The sequence below is a fragment of the Rhinoderma darwinii genome, chromosome 3 (assembly GCF_050947455.1).
Source record: "Rhinoderma darwinii isolate aRhiDar2 chromosome 3, aRhiDar2.hap1, whole genome shotgun sequence".
NCBI classification, from domain to species: domain Eukaryota; kingdom Metazoa; phylum Chordata; class Amphibia; order Anura; family Rhinodermatidae; genus Rhinoderma; species Rhinoderma darwinii.
The window spans coordinates 347,543,197-347,560,825 of record NC_134689.1 but is presented as its reverse complement, the minus strand read 5'-3'; the positions used below and the strand labels follow the sequence as shown (position 1 = coordinate 347,560,825).

The window sequence follows — 17,629 nt, the reverse complement described above, 5'->3', positions numbered from 1 at the left end:
GGTTAACTGCCGAAAGCAGCGGCGATGGTCCGCTGTCCGGCGAGACTGATGTCTCAGCTGTCTAGGACAGCTGTCAGCGCGCGTCTGTCACTCTGTGACAGTTTGAAATGCGGACGAAAATGAACGTCATGGTGCGGGAGCTAGCAGCCGACCAGGACGTGAATTTTCGTCCTTGGTCGTGAAAGGGTTAAAGGGAATTGCATATATAGGTTGAACATGTGTGTTCTAGGATTTGCTTCGATTAAAAAAACTGCATCGCAGTACTGCATGTAAGAATCATTAATGGTATTGAGCTAAACCCTATTACGGTACATCTTAGGGCCTGATTTACACGAGCGTGTGCGTTTTGCGCACGCAAAAAATGCGGCGTTTTGCGTGTGCAAAAGGCACTTAACAACTGTGTGTGTCATCAGTGTATGATGCGCGGCTGCGTGCTTTTCGTTCAGCCGCCATCATTATGACACTCCATTTGGATGAGTTTGACAGCTGTTGCGCGAATCACGCAGTTCGCACGGAAGAGCTTCCATGCGGCATGCGTGGTTTTCACGCACCCATTGACTTCAATGGGTGCGTGATGCGTGAAAAACGGCAAAATATAGAACATGTCGTGAGTTTTACGCAGTGAACTCACGCTGCGCAAAACTCACAGACTGTCTGCACTGGCCCATAGATTTGTATAGGTCCGTGCGACCCGCGTGATAAGCACGCGCGTCGCACGGACGTATATCACGGTCGTGTAAATGATGCATAAAGGAGCTTTTTTTTTTATCAATATGGCTGAAAGTAAAGAACACGCTGGGTTCACACGACCTATTTTCAGACGTAAACGAGGCGTATTATGCCTCGTTTTACGTCTGAAAATAGGGCTACAATACGTCGGCAAACATCTGCCCATTCATCTGAATGGGTTTGCCGACGTACTGTGCCGACGACCTGTCATTTACGCGTCGTCGCTTGACAGCTGTCAAACGACGACGCGTAAAAATACAGCCTCGTCAAAAGAAGTGCAGGACACTTCTTTCAGACGTTATTTGAGCCGTTCTTCATTGAACTCAATGAAGCACAGCTCAAAATTTACGGCTGTCAGAGAAGCCTCGCAAAATGCGAGGAGGAGCATTTACGTCTGAAACGAGGCAGCTGTTTTCTCCTGAAAACAGTCTGTCTTTTCAGACGTAAATGCCAGCTAGCGTGTGCACATACCCTTAGTGTATTACATTCACAGAGAAGTATTTAGCACACTGTATAATAGAATATTCAAGTGAATGGGGATGAGCTGCAATACTAGACCCAACCTATGGAAAATAGTGGCGCTGTTTCTGAAAAAAACAGAAAGCAGACCATTTTTGTATTTTGAACAACTCTGTAAGGTACTACATGTGCATTTAAGACAAATGTATATCATGCCATAGAACCATTTACAAAATCAGCCATTGTTGGTTATGTAAACAAAAGTTAGAAAGCACTTACAGAAATATGAGGTTCATATGAATACAATTGTTGACTCCTATTATAGTAAAATACTTTGAAGTCTGGTGTCACAAGGAACCTGTATTGGAAATAATAGTCAGTTTACATTCTTAATATTCTGATGCAAATGAAAAACAGCTGGTGCACTTTCAGCTCTAGTTGGTTTGAGTAAGGGTATGTTCACACGCACTTTTTTCAGACGTTTTTTCGGGCGTTTTACGCCTCGAATTACGCATGAAAAAACGGCTCCATTACGCCTACAAACATCTGGCCATTGCTTTCAATGGGTTTTACTATGTTCTGTTCCCACGAGGTGTAATTTTACGCGTCTCTGTCAAAAGACGGCGTGTAAAAAGATGCACGCGTCAAAGAAATGCATGTCACTTCTTGGGACGTTTTTTGAGCAGTTTTTCATTGACTCCATTGAAAAACAGCTCCAATAACGTTCGTAAAATAGCTGCGAAAAACGCGAGTTGTTAAAAAACGTCTGAAAATAAAGAGCTGTTTTCAAGCGGAAACAGCTCCGTAATTTCAGACGTATTTTGCTACTGCGTGTGAACATACCCTCAACCCCATTCATTTGTATTGAAAATATATACGGCTACTTCTCCACTGATGGTCGACAATGAGGGTATGTTCACTCGCAAACTCAAAAATGTCTGAAAATACGGAGCTATTTGGCTATGTTCACACAGAGTATTCTGCCGAGTTTTTTTGATGCGGAAACCGCGTCGCAAAACTCGGCAAAAACGGCCCGAAAACGCCTCCCATTGATTTCAATGGGAGGCGTCGGCGTCTTTTTCCCGCGAGCAGTAAAACTGCCTCGCGGGAAAAAGAAGCGACATGCCCTATCTTCGGGCGTTTACGCCTCTGACCTCCCATTGACTTCAATGGGAGGCAGAGAAAGCGGAAGAGGAAAATCTGCCTCAAAAAAACGGCCGAAAAATCGGAAGCAGAACGCCTCCAAACATCTGCTCATTGATTTCAATGGGAAAACGGCGTTCTGTTCCGACGGAGCGTTTTTCGCTTAAAAAAACGGCCGTGAAAAAGAAGTGCAGGACACTTCTTGGGACGTTTTTGGAGCCGTTTTCCATAGACTATTGAAAAAAGCTCCAAAAATGTACGTAAAAAGCGCAGCGAAAAACGCGAGTGGCAAAAAAACCGTCTGAAAATCAGGAGCTGTTTTCTCTGGAAAACAGCTCCGTATTTTGAGACGTTTTTGACTCTGCGTGTGAACATACTCTTAGGCTACGTTCACACAGAGGTTTTTGCAGGCGGAAATTCTGCCTCAAAATTCCGTTTGGAAGTTGAGGCAGATTTTCCTCTCCCTGCACGCCAATTTTCGAAGCATTTTTTGCTGCGTTTTTTGCCCGCGGCCATTGAGCGCCGCGGGCATAAAACACAGCGAAAAATACGCTTTCTCTGTGTCCCATTGATGTCAATGGGAGGTCAGAGGTGTAAACGCCCGAAGATAGGGCATGTCCTCCGCCTCCCATTGAAATCAATGGGAGGCATTTTTGGGCCGTTTTTAACGAGTTTTGCAGCGCGGTTTCCGCGTCGAAAAACTCATCAAAAAACTCAGTGTAAACATAGTCTTATAAGGCGTTTTTCATAGTGTTCAATGGAAAATCAGCTCCAAAAAATGCCTCAAAAAGTGACATGCTACTTCTTTTTATGGAGCGTCTTTTTACACTCCGTTTTTAAAACAGTGGCGTAAAAAGACGCCCTGTATGAACTAAATGCTGTTTTTCCCATTGATTTCAATGGGCAGATGTTTGTAGGCGTTCAGCGTAAACGCCACGAAATACGCCTGAAAACACTGCGTGTGAACATACCCTCACACTTGACCATTCTTGAGATCAATCACCTCCTCTGACCATGAGGATATGTTCACACGCAGTGTTTTCAGACGTAATTCGGGCGTTTTACGCCTTGAATTACGCCTGAAAAAACGCCCCTAATATGCCTACAGACATCTGCCTATTGCTTTCAATGGGAATTACGATGTTCTGTTCCCACGAGCCTTTATTTTATGCGTCGGTGTCAAAATACAGCGCGTAAAATGACGGCTTGTCAAAAGAAGTGCAGGACACTTCTTGGGACGTTTTTGAAGGCGTTTTTCATTGACTCCATTGAAAACCAGCTCCAAAAATGGCCGTAAAAAATGCAGCGAAAAAGGCGCGTTGTTAAAAAACGTCATAAGATCAGGAGCTGTTTTTGCCTGAAAACAGCTCTGTATTTTCAGACGTTTTTGGTCACTACGTGTAAACATACCCTTAAAGCGGTTGTCCAGTCCCAAAAAAACTGATGGCCTATCCTCAGGACAGGTCATCAATATCTGATCGGCCAGGGTACGACTTCTGGCACCCCCTGCCGCTCAGGTGTTTTGAAGGGACTGCATCACTTGTACGAGCGCTGCTTCTCCTTCATTCCTTATCTGCTTGTATTGTGAATCGCCGACACACTTGTAGCGGCACTACACAGTATTAGGCCCCATGCACACGACCATGGAAAAACTCCATAATTGTGGACCACAATACGGTCCGCAATTACGGACCCGCCCAGTTCTATTGGCTGCGGACACATTTCCGTAGCGCTACGGAAAGGTATCCGTGCCGTATAACCGTGCGGGGAAATATGGAGAATGTCCTACTTTTCGGATTTTGCGGGCCATGCTCCCATACAATCGTGGGCTGTGATTACAGGAACGGCCGCGTGTATGAGGCCTTACAGCCTTCTCCAATTGAAGTGAGCACTGCGGCCCCTTCCAAACAGCTGATCAGCGGGAGTGACGAGCGTAGGACTCCGACCGACCAGATATTGATGGGGACTGGAGAACCCCTTTAATGATGAAATGGCCACAGTGCTCCCACGTAGAGGTTTAGACAACTCCTATTAATTTCAATGGAAAACGACCACACATTGGACACTTTGAAGTTTAGAATGGGACCTGTCCCCTCTGAGGTTGGTAAAAGTCCCATTTAACATGTTATAAAAGTCATTTTTGGGACAACCCCTTTAATCTTTACTGTGCATACAAAATAATTTTGTTCCTAAGACTTTTTTTTATGTTCTTACAAGCAATCAAAATGTCTGAAAATAAATTGAATACTCACGCATTGCGCACTAGATGTAAAATATAATGACTCTTGTCCAGCGTGATCATATATGACAGTTCCTATACAATATTTAGAAGGAAGTCAACAAAAAAACAGTGTTATAGCATTCATGTGTGAAATTGATAGCTGATGTGAGTTTTTTTTCCTGGTGTTAAAGGGGTTGTCCGCTTTGGACAATCGCTACTTCTTAGAAGGGTCCCATGACAATAAGATGGTTATTAACTGTCCCCCTGATAGGACACCCAGTGATCAGCTGTTATCTCTGGGAAACCTGGCAGTAAGTGTTCAATTTTCCTGCAGTGCCACCACAGGGAAAATGAAGCTTTACACTGCCCATTCAAATTATTGAGTTGTCCATGTAATACAGTACAAGTACTCCAGAGCGGGACACACTGTAACCGCTGTACACTCTGGCCAAAACATGTATTAACTCAGAATTCCATTATAAGGTATATAAAAATGGGTTTTCTTAACTGGACAACCCCTTAAATATTGTGTGTATAGACCCCCAATATGTTGCTACTACTGTAGTATCCACGGATGAACCATCAACAAGGATAGGCGATCGCTCTCCCTTAGCAGCGCCTTTCCCTGACTGTTTGTGGACAGCATTTTGGCAGATATACCATGCATTCCTGCACTGTGTTGTCTCAACAAAAGTTCAGTAATCTAGCTCCGGCCTCATCCTTTTCATGTGCCAATCTCTAATGACAGACATTGGTACAGAAAGACGAAGTTACATACAAAGGTTGCTGATAGTTGAGGAAGGAGCAGTGTAGGAAGGTTGAACAGTAAGCATGTTGTTATCAGGGTAGCACTATGATCACTACAAAAAGTCTGGCAAAGTAGGGACTATTATGAAACAGTTTAAAGGTATCGTCTTACACCTCTTGCACACGACCGAGATCGGCCCGTGAAAGACGGTCCAAGTGTTGGCCACATTTCCTGGCCCGACCACGGTACAGGTGAATGGGACTCCTGGCATCATAGACATTTATGATGCTAGGAGTCTCTGCTTCCCCACGGAACTGTGGTTCCATACTATATCATTTTGTTCAGTATGGAACAGCAGTTCCGTGGGGAGGCAGGGACTCCTAGCATCATAAAATGTCTACGATGCTATGAGTCCCATTCACCTGTACCGTGGTCGTGCCGGGAAATGCGGCCGACACTCGGACCGTTTCTCACGGTCCGAACTCGGTCGTGTGCAACTTACATTAAGCATTTGATCTGGAGTGCTTTAGGAGGTGTGACCGGAATATTGAAGGGTGTGGCTTAGATCTGAAGATGTCTTGTTTTGATCTTTCCCATCCTAAATTTACAGAGCAATGGGGATATGAGAAGTCATTTACAAGATATTTTCTCTGCAGATTTTGCAGTAGCATGTATGACTATTCTGTACGGCCCTGTTCACATCACGTTTTTTGTTTATGTTTACCTTGTATGTCGGGAAAACTCCCAACGAACATTTGTTTCAGAGGGATCCATTGTCACACGGAGGCGAAAAGAGTGACCTATATTTGTATACGTCAGTATACTGCAAAAAAACAAGGTATGGAATAGCAATATAGAATACACTATTCCATCCTGTTTTTTTTTAACATTGTAACATATGGGTCTTGAATCCCACAGTATGGCATCTCTCACAAGCATCCGTTACGCAGATAAGTCATGAGCTTTTCTATAGCTTTTTAAGTATCTGTTAAATGGATGCCATTAAAGTCTATGGGTGACAGATGCGTTAAACGCATGTCTATCAGTGGCATCCGGCATCCATAGGCTATAATAGTATTAAGAAAAGGGTCATGAAAGTTCAGGACATATGCGTTGAATGCATACCATTATAGCCTATACTTGATAGGGGCCACGTTTAACATGCTTTTCCCAACATACAGTGAAGGAAATAAGTATTTGATCCCTTGCTGATTTTGTAAGTTTGCCCACTGTCAAAGTCATGTACAGTCTAGAATTTTTAGGCTAGGTTAATTTTACCAGTGAGAGATAGATTATATATAAAAAAAACAGAAAATCACATAGTCAAAATTATATACAGTGAAGGAAATAAGTATTTGATCCCTTGCTGATTTTGTAAGTTTGCCCACTGTCAAAGACATGAACAGTCTAGAATTTTTAGGCTAGGTTAACTTTACTAGTGAGAGATAGATTATATAAAAAGAATTTAAAAAAATTACATTGTCAAAATTATATATATTTATTTGCATTGTGCACAGAGAAATAAGTATTTGATCCCCTACCAACCATTAAGAGTTCAGCCTCCTCCAGACCAGTTACCCCCTCCAAATCAAATTGGTGCCTGCATTAAAGACAGCTGTCTTACATGGTCACCTGTATAAAAGACTCCTGTCCACAGACTCAATTAATCAGTCTGATTCTAACCTCTACAACATGGGCAAGACCAAAGAGCTTTCTAAGGATGTCAGGGACAAGATCATAGACCTGCACAAGGCTGGAATGGGCTACAAAACCATAAGTAAGATGCTGGGTGACAAGGAGACAACTGTTGGTGCAATAGTAAGAAAATGGAAGACATACAAAATGACTGTCAATCGACATCGATCTGGGGCTCCATGCAAAATCTCACCTCGTGGGGTATCCTTGATCCTGAGGAAGGTGAGAGCTCAGCCGAAAACTACACGGGGGGAACTTGTTAATGATCTCAAGGCAGCTGGGACCACAGTCACCAAGAAAACCATTGGTAACACATTACGCCGTAATGGATTAAAATCCTGCAGTACCTGCAAGGTCCCCCTGCTCAAGAAGGCACATGTACAGGCTTGTCTGAAGTTTGCAAATGAACATCTGGATGATTCTGAGAGTGATTGGGAGAAGGTGCTGTGGTCAGATGAGACTAAAATTGAGCTCTTTGGCATTAACTCAACTCGCCGTGTTTGGAGGAAGAGAAATGCTGCCTATGACCCAAAGAGCACCATCCCCACTGTCAAGCATGGAGGTGGAAGCATTATTTTTTGGGAGTGTCTCTCTGCTAAGGGCACAGGACTACTTCACCGCATCAATGGGAGAATGGATGGAGCCATGTACCGTCAAATCCTGAGTGACAACCTCCTTCCCTCCACCAGGACATTAAAAATGGCTCGTGGCCGGGTCTTCCAGCACGACAATGACCCGAAACATACAGCCAAGGCAACAAAGGTGTGGCTCAAAAAGAAGCACATTAAGGTCATGGAGTGGCCTAGCCAGTCTCCAGACCTTAATCCCATCGAAAACTTATGGAGGGAGCTGAAGATCCGAGTTGCCAAGTGACAGCCTCGAAATCTTAATGATTTACAGATGATCTGCAAAGAGGAGTGGGTCAAAATTCCATCTAACATGTGTGCAAACCTCATCATCAACTACAAAAAATGTCTCACTGCTGTGCTTGCCAACAAGGGTTTTGCCACCAAGTATTAAGTCTTGTTTGCCAAAGGGATCAAATACTTATTTCTCTGTGCACAATGCAAATAAATATATATAATTTTGACTATGTGATTTTCTTTTTTTTTTTTTATATAATCTATCTCTCACTGGTAAAATTAACCTAGCCTAAAAATTCTAGACTGTTCATGTCTTTGACAGTGGGCAAACTTACAAAATCAGCAAGGGATCAAATACTTATTTCCTTCACTGTATATGTCAAACGTAGACCAAAAAATGTGATGTCAACAAAGCCTACCTCACCCTGTTTGCAAGAAGTCATAAATCCTCTACCCTCTTAGAAGTGCCCTTTGTGTAACCTGGTCCATACACTTGGAGGAACACTCTGCAATGTCCATTTATACTTCTATGGAAAACACTATCAGAATGCACTTTGCGCAGTATAAAAAAATGTCTTAACCCCTTAATGACCGGGCCATTTTGCACGTTAATGACCAAGGATTATTTTTTGTTTTTTCACGGTCGCATTCCAAGAGTCATAACTTTTTTTTTATTCCGTCGACATCGCCGTATAAGGGCTTGTTTTTTGCGGAACGAGTTGTATTTTGTAATTGCACAATTTTTAGATGCTTATAATATATTGATTAACTTTTATTAACTTTATTTTAGGAGAGTATTGAAAATAAGCAGCTATTCCAGCATTGATTTTCACGTTATAAATTTACGCCGTTTACTATGCAGCGTAAATAACATGTTAACTTTATTCTATGGGTCGGCACGATTACGGGGATACCAAATATGTAAAAGTTTTATATGTTTTCCTACATTTGCACAATAAAAAGCCTTTTAGAAAAAAATTACTTGTTTTTGCATTGCCGCATTCCAAAAGCCATAACGTCTTTATTTTTCCGTCAATGTGGCCGTATGTGGGCTTGATTTTTGCGGGCCAATGTGTAGTTTTCATTAGTACTATTTTGGGGTATATAGGACTTATAGATTAATTTTTATTTAATTTTTTATGGGGGGAATGGGAGAAAAGAGCAAATTTTGCCGTTGTTTTTTGCATTTTCTTTGGACGCCGTTCATCCGGCGGTTTAATTAATGTGTTCATTTTATTGTTCAAGTTGTTACAAACGTGGGGATACCATATATGTGTATGTGTGATTTGTTTTGACACTTTTACTAAATAAAACCACTTTTTGGGCAAAAAAAGTAGTTTTATTTGATTTTCACTGTCATTTTTTTTTTTTTCCCCACAAACTTTATTTAACTGATTGACATATTTTTTTTTAGTCCAACCAGGGGACTTCACTATGCGATCTGCCGATCGCATATATAATGCTTTGGTATACTTAGTATACCAAAGCATTATTGCCTGTCAGTGTAAAACTGACAGGCAACCTGTTAGGTCATGCCTCCGGCATCGCCTAAGAGGCAGTTGCGGAAGATAGACCTGGGGGTCTTTGTTAGACCCCCGGCTGTCATGGAAACCCGACGGCGACCCGCGATTTGTTTGCGGAGGCGCCGATCGGGTGACAGAGGGAGCTCCCTCCCTCTGTCAAACACATTAGATGCCGCTGTCACTATTGACAGCGGCATTTAATGGGTTAAACTGCCGGAATCGGAGCGCGCTTCGATTCTGGTAGTTGCAGCAGGAGCCAGGCTGTGTATAACAGCGGTGCTCCTGCTGCTGATCGCTTGGGTACAGTGACAGTACCCGCGCCATCACAGGACGGATATATCCGTCCTCCTGCGCGAACTAGCAGTTGCTGAGGACGGATATATCCGTCCTTCGGCGTTAAGAGGTTAAAGCATAAATGTGCCAAACATAATAAAAACAATGAAAATGTAATAAAAAGGTAATGTATCTTGTGAAATTTTTCTTTATTTTCTGTTATAAAGTTTCATTACGTATAAACATTACTGAACTAATAAGAGTACAGGTAGTACTCTGTTAGGGTATGTGCACACGTAGTGTTTTCAGCCGTTTTTCGGCCATAAACGTCCCGAAAAACATCTGAAAAATTGGAAGCAGAACGCCTCTAAACATCTGCCCATTGAATTCAATGGGAAAAACTGCGTTCTGTTCCGACAGGGTGTGTTTTACGCGGTCGTTTTTCAAAATGTTGCGTAAAAAACCGGCCACGAAAAAGAAGTGCATGTCACTTCTTCAGACATTTTTGGAGCCGTTTTTCATAGACTCTATAGAAAAACAGCTCCAAAAACGGCCGTGAAAAACATGACTTTGATTTAAAAAAAACGTCTGAAAATCTGGAGCTGTTTTCCCTTCAAAACAGCTCCGTATTTTCAGATATTTTTGAGTTTGTGTGTGCATATACCCTGACTGTTCAGACCCACCCTAATCACTGATCTTGGGGACCGTGGCTGCATGGCATGGGGCACTGTTTGTGCATTGAATACATCTATATGTGTCTATTTAAATAACCCATCCACATTTACCTTCCTCAGCCATAGTTTGCACTATGTACAGTGAAGGAAATAAGTATTTGATCCCTTGCTGATTTTGTAAGTTTGCCCACTGTCAAAGACATAAACAGTCTAGAATTTTTAGGCTAGGTTAATTTTACCAGTGAGAGATAGATTATATATATATAAAAAAAAAATGAAAATCACATTGTCAAAATTATATATATTTATTTGCATTGTGCACAGAGAAATAAGTATTTGATCCCTTTGGCAAACAAGACTTAATACTTGGTGGCAAAACCCTTGTTGGCAAGCACAGCAGTCAGACGTTTTTTGTAGTTGATAATGAGGTTTGCACACATGTTAGATGGAATTTTGGCCCACTCCTCTTTGCAGATCATCTGTAAATCATTAAGATTTCGAGGCTGTCACTTGGCAACTCGGATCTTCAGCTCCCTCCATAAGTTTTCGATGGGATTAAGCTCTGGAGACTGGATAGGCCACTCCATGACCTTAATGTGCTTCTTTTTGAGCCACTCCTTTGTTGCCTTTGCTGTATTTTTTGGGTCATTGTCGTGCTGGAAGACCCAGCCACGAGCCATTTTTAATCTCCTGGTGGAGTGAAGGAGGTTGTCACTCAGGATTTGACGGTACATAGCTCCATCCATTCTCCCATTGATGCGGTGAAGTAGTCCTGTGCCCTTAGCAGAGAAACACCCCCAAAACATAATGTTTCCACCTCCATGCTTGACAGTGGGGACGGTGTTCTTTGGGTCATAGGCAGCATTTCTCTTCCTCCAAACACGGCGAGTTGAGTTAATGCCAAAGAGCTTAATTTTAGTCTCATCTGACCACAGCACCTTCTCCCAATCACTCTCAGAATCATCCAGATGTTCATTTGCAAACTTCAGACGGGCCTGTACATGTGCCTTCTTGAGCAGGGGGACCTTGCGGGCACTGCAGGATTTTAATCCATTACGGCGTAATGTGTTACCAATGGTTTTCTTGGTGACTGTGGTCCCAGCTGCCTTGAGATCATTAACAAGTTCCCCCCGTGTAGTTTTCGGCTGAGCTCTCACCTTCCTCAGGATCAAGGATACCCCACGAGGTGAGATTTTGCATGGAGCCCCAGATCGATGTCGATTGACAGTCATTTTGTATGTCTTCCATTTTCTTACTATTGCACCAACAGTTGTCTCCTTCTCACCCAGCGTCTTACTTTTGGTTTTCTAGCCCATTCCAGCCTTATGCAGGTCTATGATCTTGTCCCTGACATCCTTAGAAAGCTCTTTGGTCTTGCCCATGTTGTAGAGGTTAGAGTCAGACTGATTAATTGAGTCTGTGGACAGGAGTCTTTTATACAGGTGACCATTTAAGACAGCTGTCTTTAATGCAGGCACCAAGTTGATTTGGAGTGTGTAACTGGTCTGGAGGAGGCTGAACTCTTAGGGTATGTGCACACGATGAGAGCAGTGGCGTAACTACCGCGGTAGCAGCAGTAGCGGCTGCTACGGGGCCCGGGGCTTGAGGGGGCCCGGTGGCGCCGCTAGCAGCCGTTATGGCTACTACAGCGGTAGCGTCGCTACTGTGGGGCCCGCGACGCCGAGCCTTACACAGGCCCTCTCATGCCTGTAGGTGTCGCTAGCACCGGAGGAGGCCCCAGTGCTAGCGGCAGCCAAATACATGTATTAGCACTGAATGGCCGGGCATGTTCCGTGCCTGACCATCCAGTGCCTTACAATGACACTGATTGGCTAGCGGCGCGATGACATCATCGCGCCGCTTCCATGCTTAGAAGGTGCTGATTGGCGGGGCAAGTCATTCTGCCCCGCCAATCAGCGTCATTGGAGGACGCTCGTTCAGCTCCTGCAGACATGCTCAGAAGAGAGCATGTCTGCATCGCCAGTGAACAGCGTGGGAACCGGAGAATGTGAGTATGTCAAGTTTTTGTTTTTTTTCCCTCATAAAAATGCGAATGGCATTATCTGTAGTGGGGTGGGGGGGGGGGGTCATCTTTATGTGGGCTATTATATATAGGGTTCTATATGTGGGGCAGTAGCTACAGGGGGGTCTATATGTGGGGCAGTAGCTACAGGGGGGGTCTATATGTGGGGGTGTGGGCCACTATATACAGGGGGCTCTATATGTGGGCCATTATATACAGGGGGCTCTATATGTGGGCCACTATATACAGGGGGGGGTCTATATGTGGGCCACTATATACAGGGGGCTCTATATGTGAGCCATTATATACAGGGGGCTCTATATGTGGGCCACTATATACAGGGGGGGTCTATATGTGGGCCACTATATACAGGGGGGTCTATATGTGGGCCACTATATACAGGGGTGGGTTACCTGTGGGGCACTAGCAACAGGGTGGCTATATGTAGTGCACAGTCTACAGGGGTGGGCTATATGTGGGACACTATATACAGGGGGAGCTATATGTGAGACACTATGTACAGAGGTGGGCTATACGTGGAGCAATAACTATAGGGGAAGCTATATGTAGGGCAGCACGGTGGCTCAGTGGTTAGCACTATTGCCTTGCAGCTCTGGAGTCCATATGTGGGCACTATCTATAGGGGCTTCTATGTAGGTCACTATCTACAGGGGGCATGTTGTGTGTTTGTGACAGTTATATTTAGATGTGTTGAGAATTTTAACTTTGTTTATAGGTGCAGAAATGTTTTAAAAGTGAGAAGCTGAAGACATCTGAACGGAAAACTGCAGAAATGGGTCATGGCCGGTAGAAATCCATCATAGATGTCTGAGCCGGAGGGAGAAGAAAAGAACTAGAATCTGAGACGTCACCGGTGAGTCACTTAATGTAAATGTTTATTCTGCCTCTAATCAGTAATGTAGTCACTGTATGATCTGCAGCGAGATGATGGTGATAGGATTTTTTTTGTGAAACCGCATCTCCCAGCATATCCTTATCATTGTTCAGGCCATGCTGGGAGCTGTAGTTATACGCCGTACAAACCTATACGCAGTGGCGTAACTACCGCTATAGCAGCCGTAGCGACTTCTACAGGGCCTGCAGCATGAGGGGGCCCGTGCCACCCGCCGGCACGGCCCCCTCCCATGGCCGCAGGCTCCGCTAGCAGCCGCTATGGCTGCTACAGCGCGACGCCACTGAAGGGGTTGTTCCTACATAAGACATGTATCCCCTAATCACAGGATAGGGGATACATGTGTGATCGCTGGCAGCGATGAGGAGAACGGGGGACCGAAAGTCCCCCCTAAGTTCTCCATGACAAACCTCGGACTTCCGGGGTCTGTGTCGGCAGCTCCGTAGAAATGAATGGAGCGCCGGTCGCGCTTGTGCGCATGCGTGACTAGCGCTCCTTTCATTTTTATTGAACTGCGCAGACGCCGGAAGTCCGAGGTTAGTCATGGAGAACTTCGGGGGACTTTCGGTCCCCCATTCTCCTTATCGCTGCCAGCGATCACACATGTATCCCCTATCCTGTGGATAGGGGATGCATGTCTTTTGTAGGACAAACTATAGGCCGTTTTTTTTTGGGGGGGGGGCTATATGGCGTTATCTACAGAGGGGTTCTGTATGGCATTATCTACAGGGGGGGCTGTATGGCATTCTCTACAGGGGGGACTGTATGAAGTTCTCTACAGGGGGGGCTGTATGGCGTTATCTGCAGGGGGCTGTGTATGGTGCTATCTATAGGGGGGCGCTGTGTGGTGGAATCTATAGGGAGGCACTATCTATAAAGGGGGGGGGGGTTGCGTGATACCCAGCAGAGGGGGGCCCTAGTCAAAAGTTTGCTATGGGGCCCAGTCTTTCCTAGTTACGCCCCTGGATGAGAGGCTTTTACGGCTGAAATAACAGGCTGTTTTCAGGAGAAAACAGCTGCCTCGTTTCAGCCGTAATTCCTCCTCCTCGCATTTTGTGAGGCTTCTCTGACAGCCGTAAATTTTGAGCTGTGCTTCATTGAGTTCAATGAAGAACGGCTCAAATTACGTCTGAAAGAAGTGTCCTGCACTTCTTTTGCCGAGGCTGTATTTTTACGCGTCGGCGTTTGACAGCTGTCAAACGACGACGCGTAAATGACAGGTTGTCTGCACAGTACGTCGGCAAACCCATTCAAATGAATGGGCAGATGTTTGCCGACGTATTGTAGCCCTATTTTCAGACGTAAAACGAGGCATAATACGCCTCGTTTACGTTTGAAAATAGGTCGTGTGAACCCAGCCTTAATGGTTGGTAGGGGATCAAATACTTATTTCTCTGTGCACAATGCAAATAAATATATATAATTTTGACTATGTGATTTTCTGTTTTTTTTTTTTATATAATCTATCTCTCACTGGTAAAATTAACCTAGCCTAAAAATTCTAGACTGTTCATGTCTTTGACAGTGGGCAAACTTACAAAATCAGTAAGGGATCAAATACTTATTTCCTTCACTGTATGTCAATGAACATTTCCTCTAGAATTTGATATCCCAAAGTTCAGCACTTGAGCTCTGCATTCAGGGTCAGTTTAGCCACCAGAGTATCAGTGGAAACCCTGGTGGGCCCACATTCTGACAAAATAATGGGCACCTATTACAAGGAGGCTCCAAAGGTCCATTAGATAACAACCCCATTTGAAACAGAGTTTGGATCCAATCCCTTTCTACTAGGGTCGATTCCTTATTAATAATACTGTATATCCTGTGTGTGCAATCATGACATAAAAAATTATATTGAAATTGAAAGTGGACGTGCACATGTTTTGTATAGATGGGAGAAATTATTTGCTCTGGTGCGTCCAAGTAAGGGCCTGTTCACATCGCCGTTCGCTTTCCGTGTCGGGGTTCCGTCGAAGGTTTCCGTCGGGTGAACCCCGCAACGTTAAGTGAAACTGAAACCACAGCTTCCATTTCCGTCACCATTGATATCAATGGTGACGGAAACATTGCTAATGGTTTCCGTTCGTCACCGTTCCGGCAGGTTTCCGATTATCCGACTGAATCAATAGAGCAGTCGACTCCGCTATTGATTCCATCGTTAAAACGGAAACCTGCCAGAACGGTGACGAACGGAAACCATTAACAATGTTTCCGTCACCATTGATATCAATGGTGATGGAAACGGAAGCTGTGGTTTCTGTTTCACTTTCCGTTGCGGGTTCACCCGACGGAAACCTCAGACGGAACCACGGAACGGAAAGCGAACGGTGATGTGAACAGGCCCTAACCCTATTTATTAAAAACCTATACAACCCTTTAATGGGGTTGAAGACTACCCCTGTTTATATGCCCTATTAGGTAGGAGGCCCCCCCTAGATGAGCAGCTCTGTAAGAGAGGCTGCCTCTCTGGCGGACCTGGCCTGTCCATGCATTACATGTATGACCATTTAATGCTATGTTAACTGCAGATAAAATATCAGTGGCGCAAATAATGTAACTATATCTACTGTATAGTGTTAAATAAACTTACTTTAGAATTGTTATTGGTCTTATTCAGTTTTATAGGGATCACTATGTGGTTGACATCTAAAAAAAAAAAAAAGACAAAGCAGGAGTGTAAGGGTATGTGCACACGACTTCTTTTCAGGAGTAATGGAGGCGTTTTACGCCTCGAATTACTCCTGAGAAGACGTCTCCAATACGTCGGCAAACATCTGCCCATTGCTTGCAATGGGTCTTACGGTGTTCTATACAGACGAGCTGTCATTTTACGCGTCGCTGTCAAAAGACGGAGCGTAAAATTATGGCTGCATCAAAGAAGTGCAGGACACTTCTTGGGACGTAATTGGAACCGTTTTTAATTGACTCCAATGAAAACCAGCTCCAATTACTTCCGTAAAAGACGCCGCGAAAAACGCGTGCACTTGTAAAAACGTCTGAAATTCAGGAGCTGTTTTCTCCTGAAAACAGCTCCGTAATTTCAGACGTATTTGGCGTTGTCAAAAGGGAAAACAGCTCCTGATTTTCAGAAGTTTTTTGAGCAACTCGCGTTTTTCGCAGCGTTTTCGCAGTGTTTTTTGAGCTGTTTTCAATAGAGTCTATGAGAAAACGGCTCCAAAAACGTCCCAAGAAGTGTCGTGCACTTCTTTTGTCGAGCCGTCATTTTACGCGCCGTATTTTGACAGCGACCCGTAAAATAAAGGCTCGTGGGAACAGAACATCGTAAAACCCACTGCAGGCAATGGGCAGATGTTTGCAGGCGTAATGGAGCCGTCTTTTCAGGCGTAATTCGAGGCGTAAAACGCCTGAATTACGTCTGAAAATAGGTTGTGTTACAGTACAAATCAGTGGATTTCAGATGAGGGACCTGCACATAGCAGTCATTTATGGTTTAGTTTGTGGAAGATGGGAATACCCCTTGTATAGCTTATATATAGAATAGCTTACATGATTCACATTCTTATTTGGTGCTTAACTTACATCTGTGCCATCTTTTAACTTTAGGGTATGTGCACACGTAGTGACCAAAAACGTCTGAAAATCCAGAGCTGTTTTCAAGGGAAAACTGACCCTGCTTTTCAGACGTTTTTTGACCAAGGGTATGTTCACACGGCCAAATTTCAGACGTATACGAGGCATATTTTGCCTCGTTTTACGTCTGGAAATACGTCTCAAATACGTCGTCAAACATCTCCCCATTACTTTCTATGGGTATAACGCTGTATTGTCCACACGACGCGTAATTTTACGCGTCGTACGGCAATTACGACGCGTAAAATTACGCCTCGTAAAAAGAAGTGCAGGACACTTCTTTGGACGTTTTTGGAGCGGTTTTCTCATAGACTCCAATGAAAACAGCTCCAAAAACGGACGTAAAAAACGCCGCGAAAACGGCGTGAAAACGCAGCGAAAAATGCGAGTTGGTAAAAAAACGTCTGAAAAGCAGGGTCTGTTTTCCCTTGAAAACAGCTCTGGATTTTCAGACGTTTTTGTTGACTACGTGTGAACATACCCCAACTCGCATTTTTCGCGGCGTTTTTCGCGCCGTTTTCGCGGCGTTTTTTACATCCGTTTTTGGAGCTGTTTTCATTGGAGTCTATGAGAAAACAGCTCCAAAAACGTCCAAAGAAGTGTCCTGCACTTCTTTTGACGAGGCTGTATTTTTACGCGTCGTCGTTTGACAGCTGTCAAACGAGACGCGTAAATAACAGGTCGTCTGCACAGTATGTCGGCAAACCCATTCAAATGAATGGGCAGATGTCTGCCGACGTATTGTAGCCCTATTTTCAGACGTAAAACGAGGCA

The 17,629-nt window shown here is 44.1% G+C and overlaps 1 protein-coding gene across 6 annotated transcripts in view; it reads right to left on the bottom strand.

Moving 5' to 3' along the window:
* The window catches only part of LOC142749896 (disintegrin and metalloproteinase domain-containing protein 9-like), a 146,690-nt gene that overhangs the window by 108,609 nt on the left and 20,452 nt on the right, over positions 1–17,629 (bottom strand). For all 6 annotated transcript variants that reach the window (XR_012882501.1, XR_012882502.1, XM_075858461.1 and 3 more), the window contains exons 3-5: positions 15,855–15,910; positions 4,584–4,645; positions 1,468–1,546 (exon numbers count right to left, since the gene is read on the bottom strand). Coding sequence is in view for 4 of the 6 variants with exons in the window: in XM_075858461.1 (XP_075714576.1) it covers positions 1,468–1,546; positions 4,584–4,645; positions 15,855–15,910 (197 nt within the window). In the remaining 2 variants the exon portion in view is untranslated. The remainder of the gene's footprint in view (positions 1–1,467; positions 1,547–4,583; positions 4,646–15,854; positions 15,911–17,629) is intronic.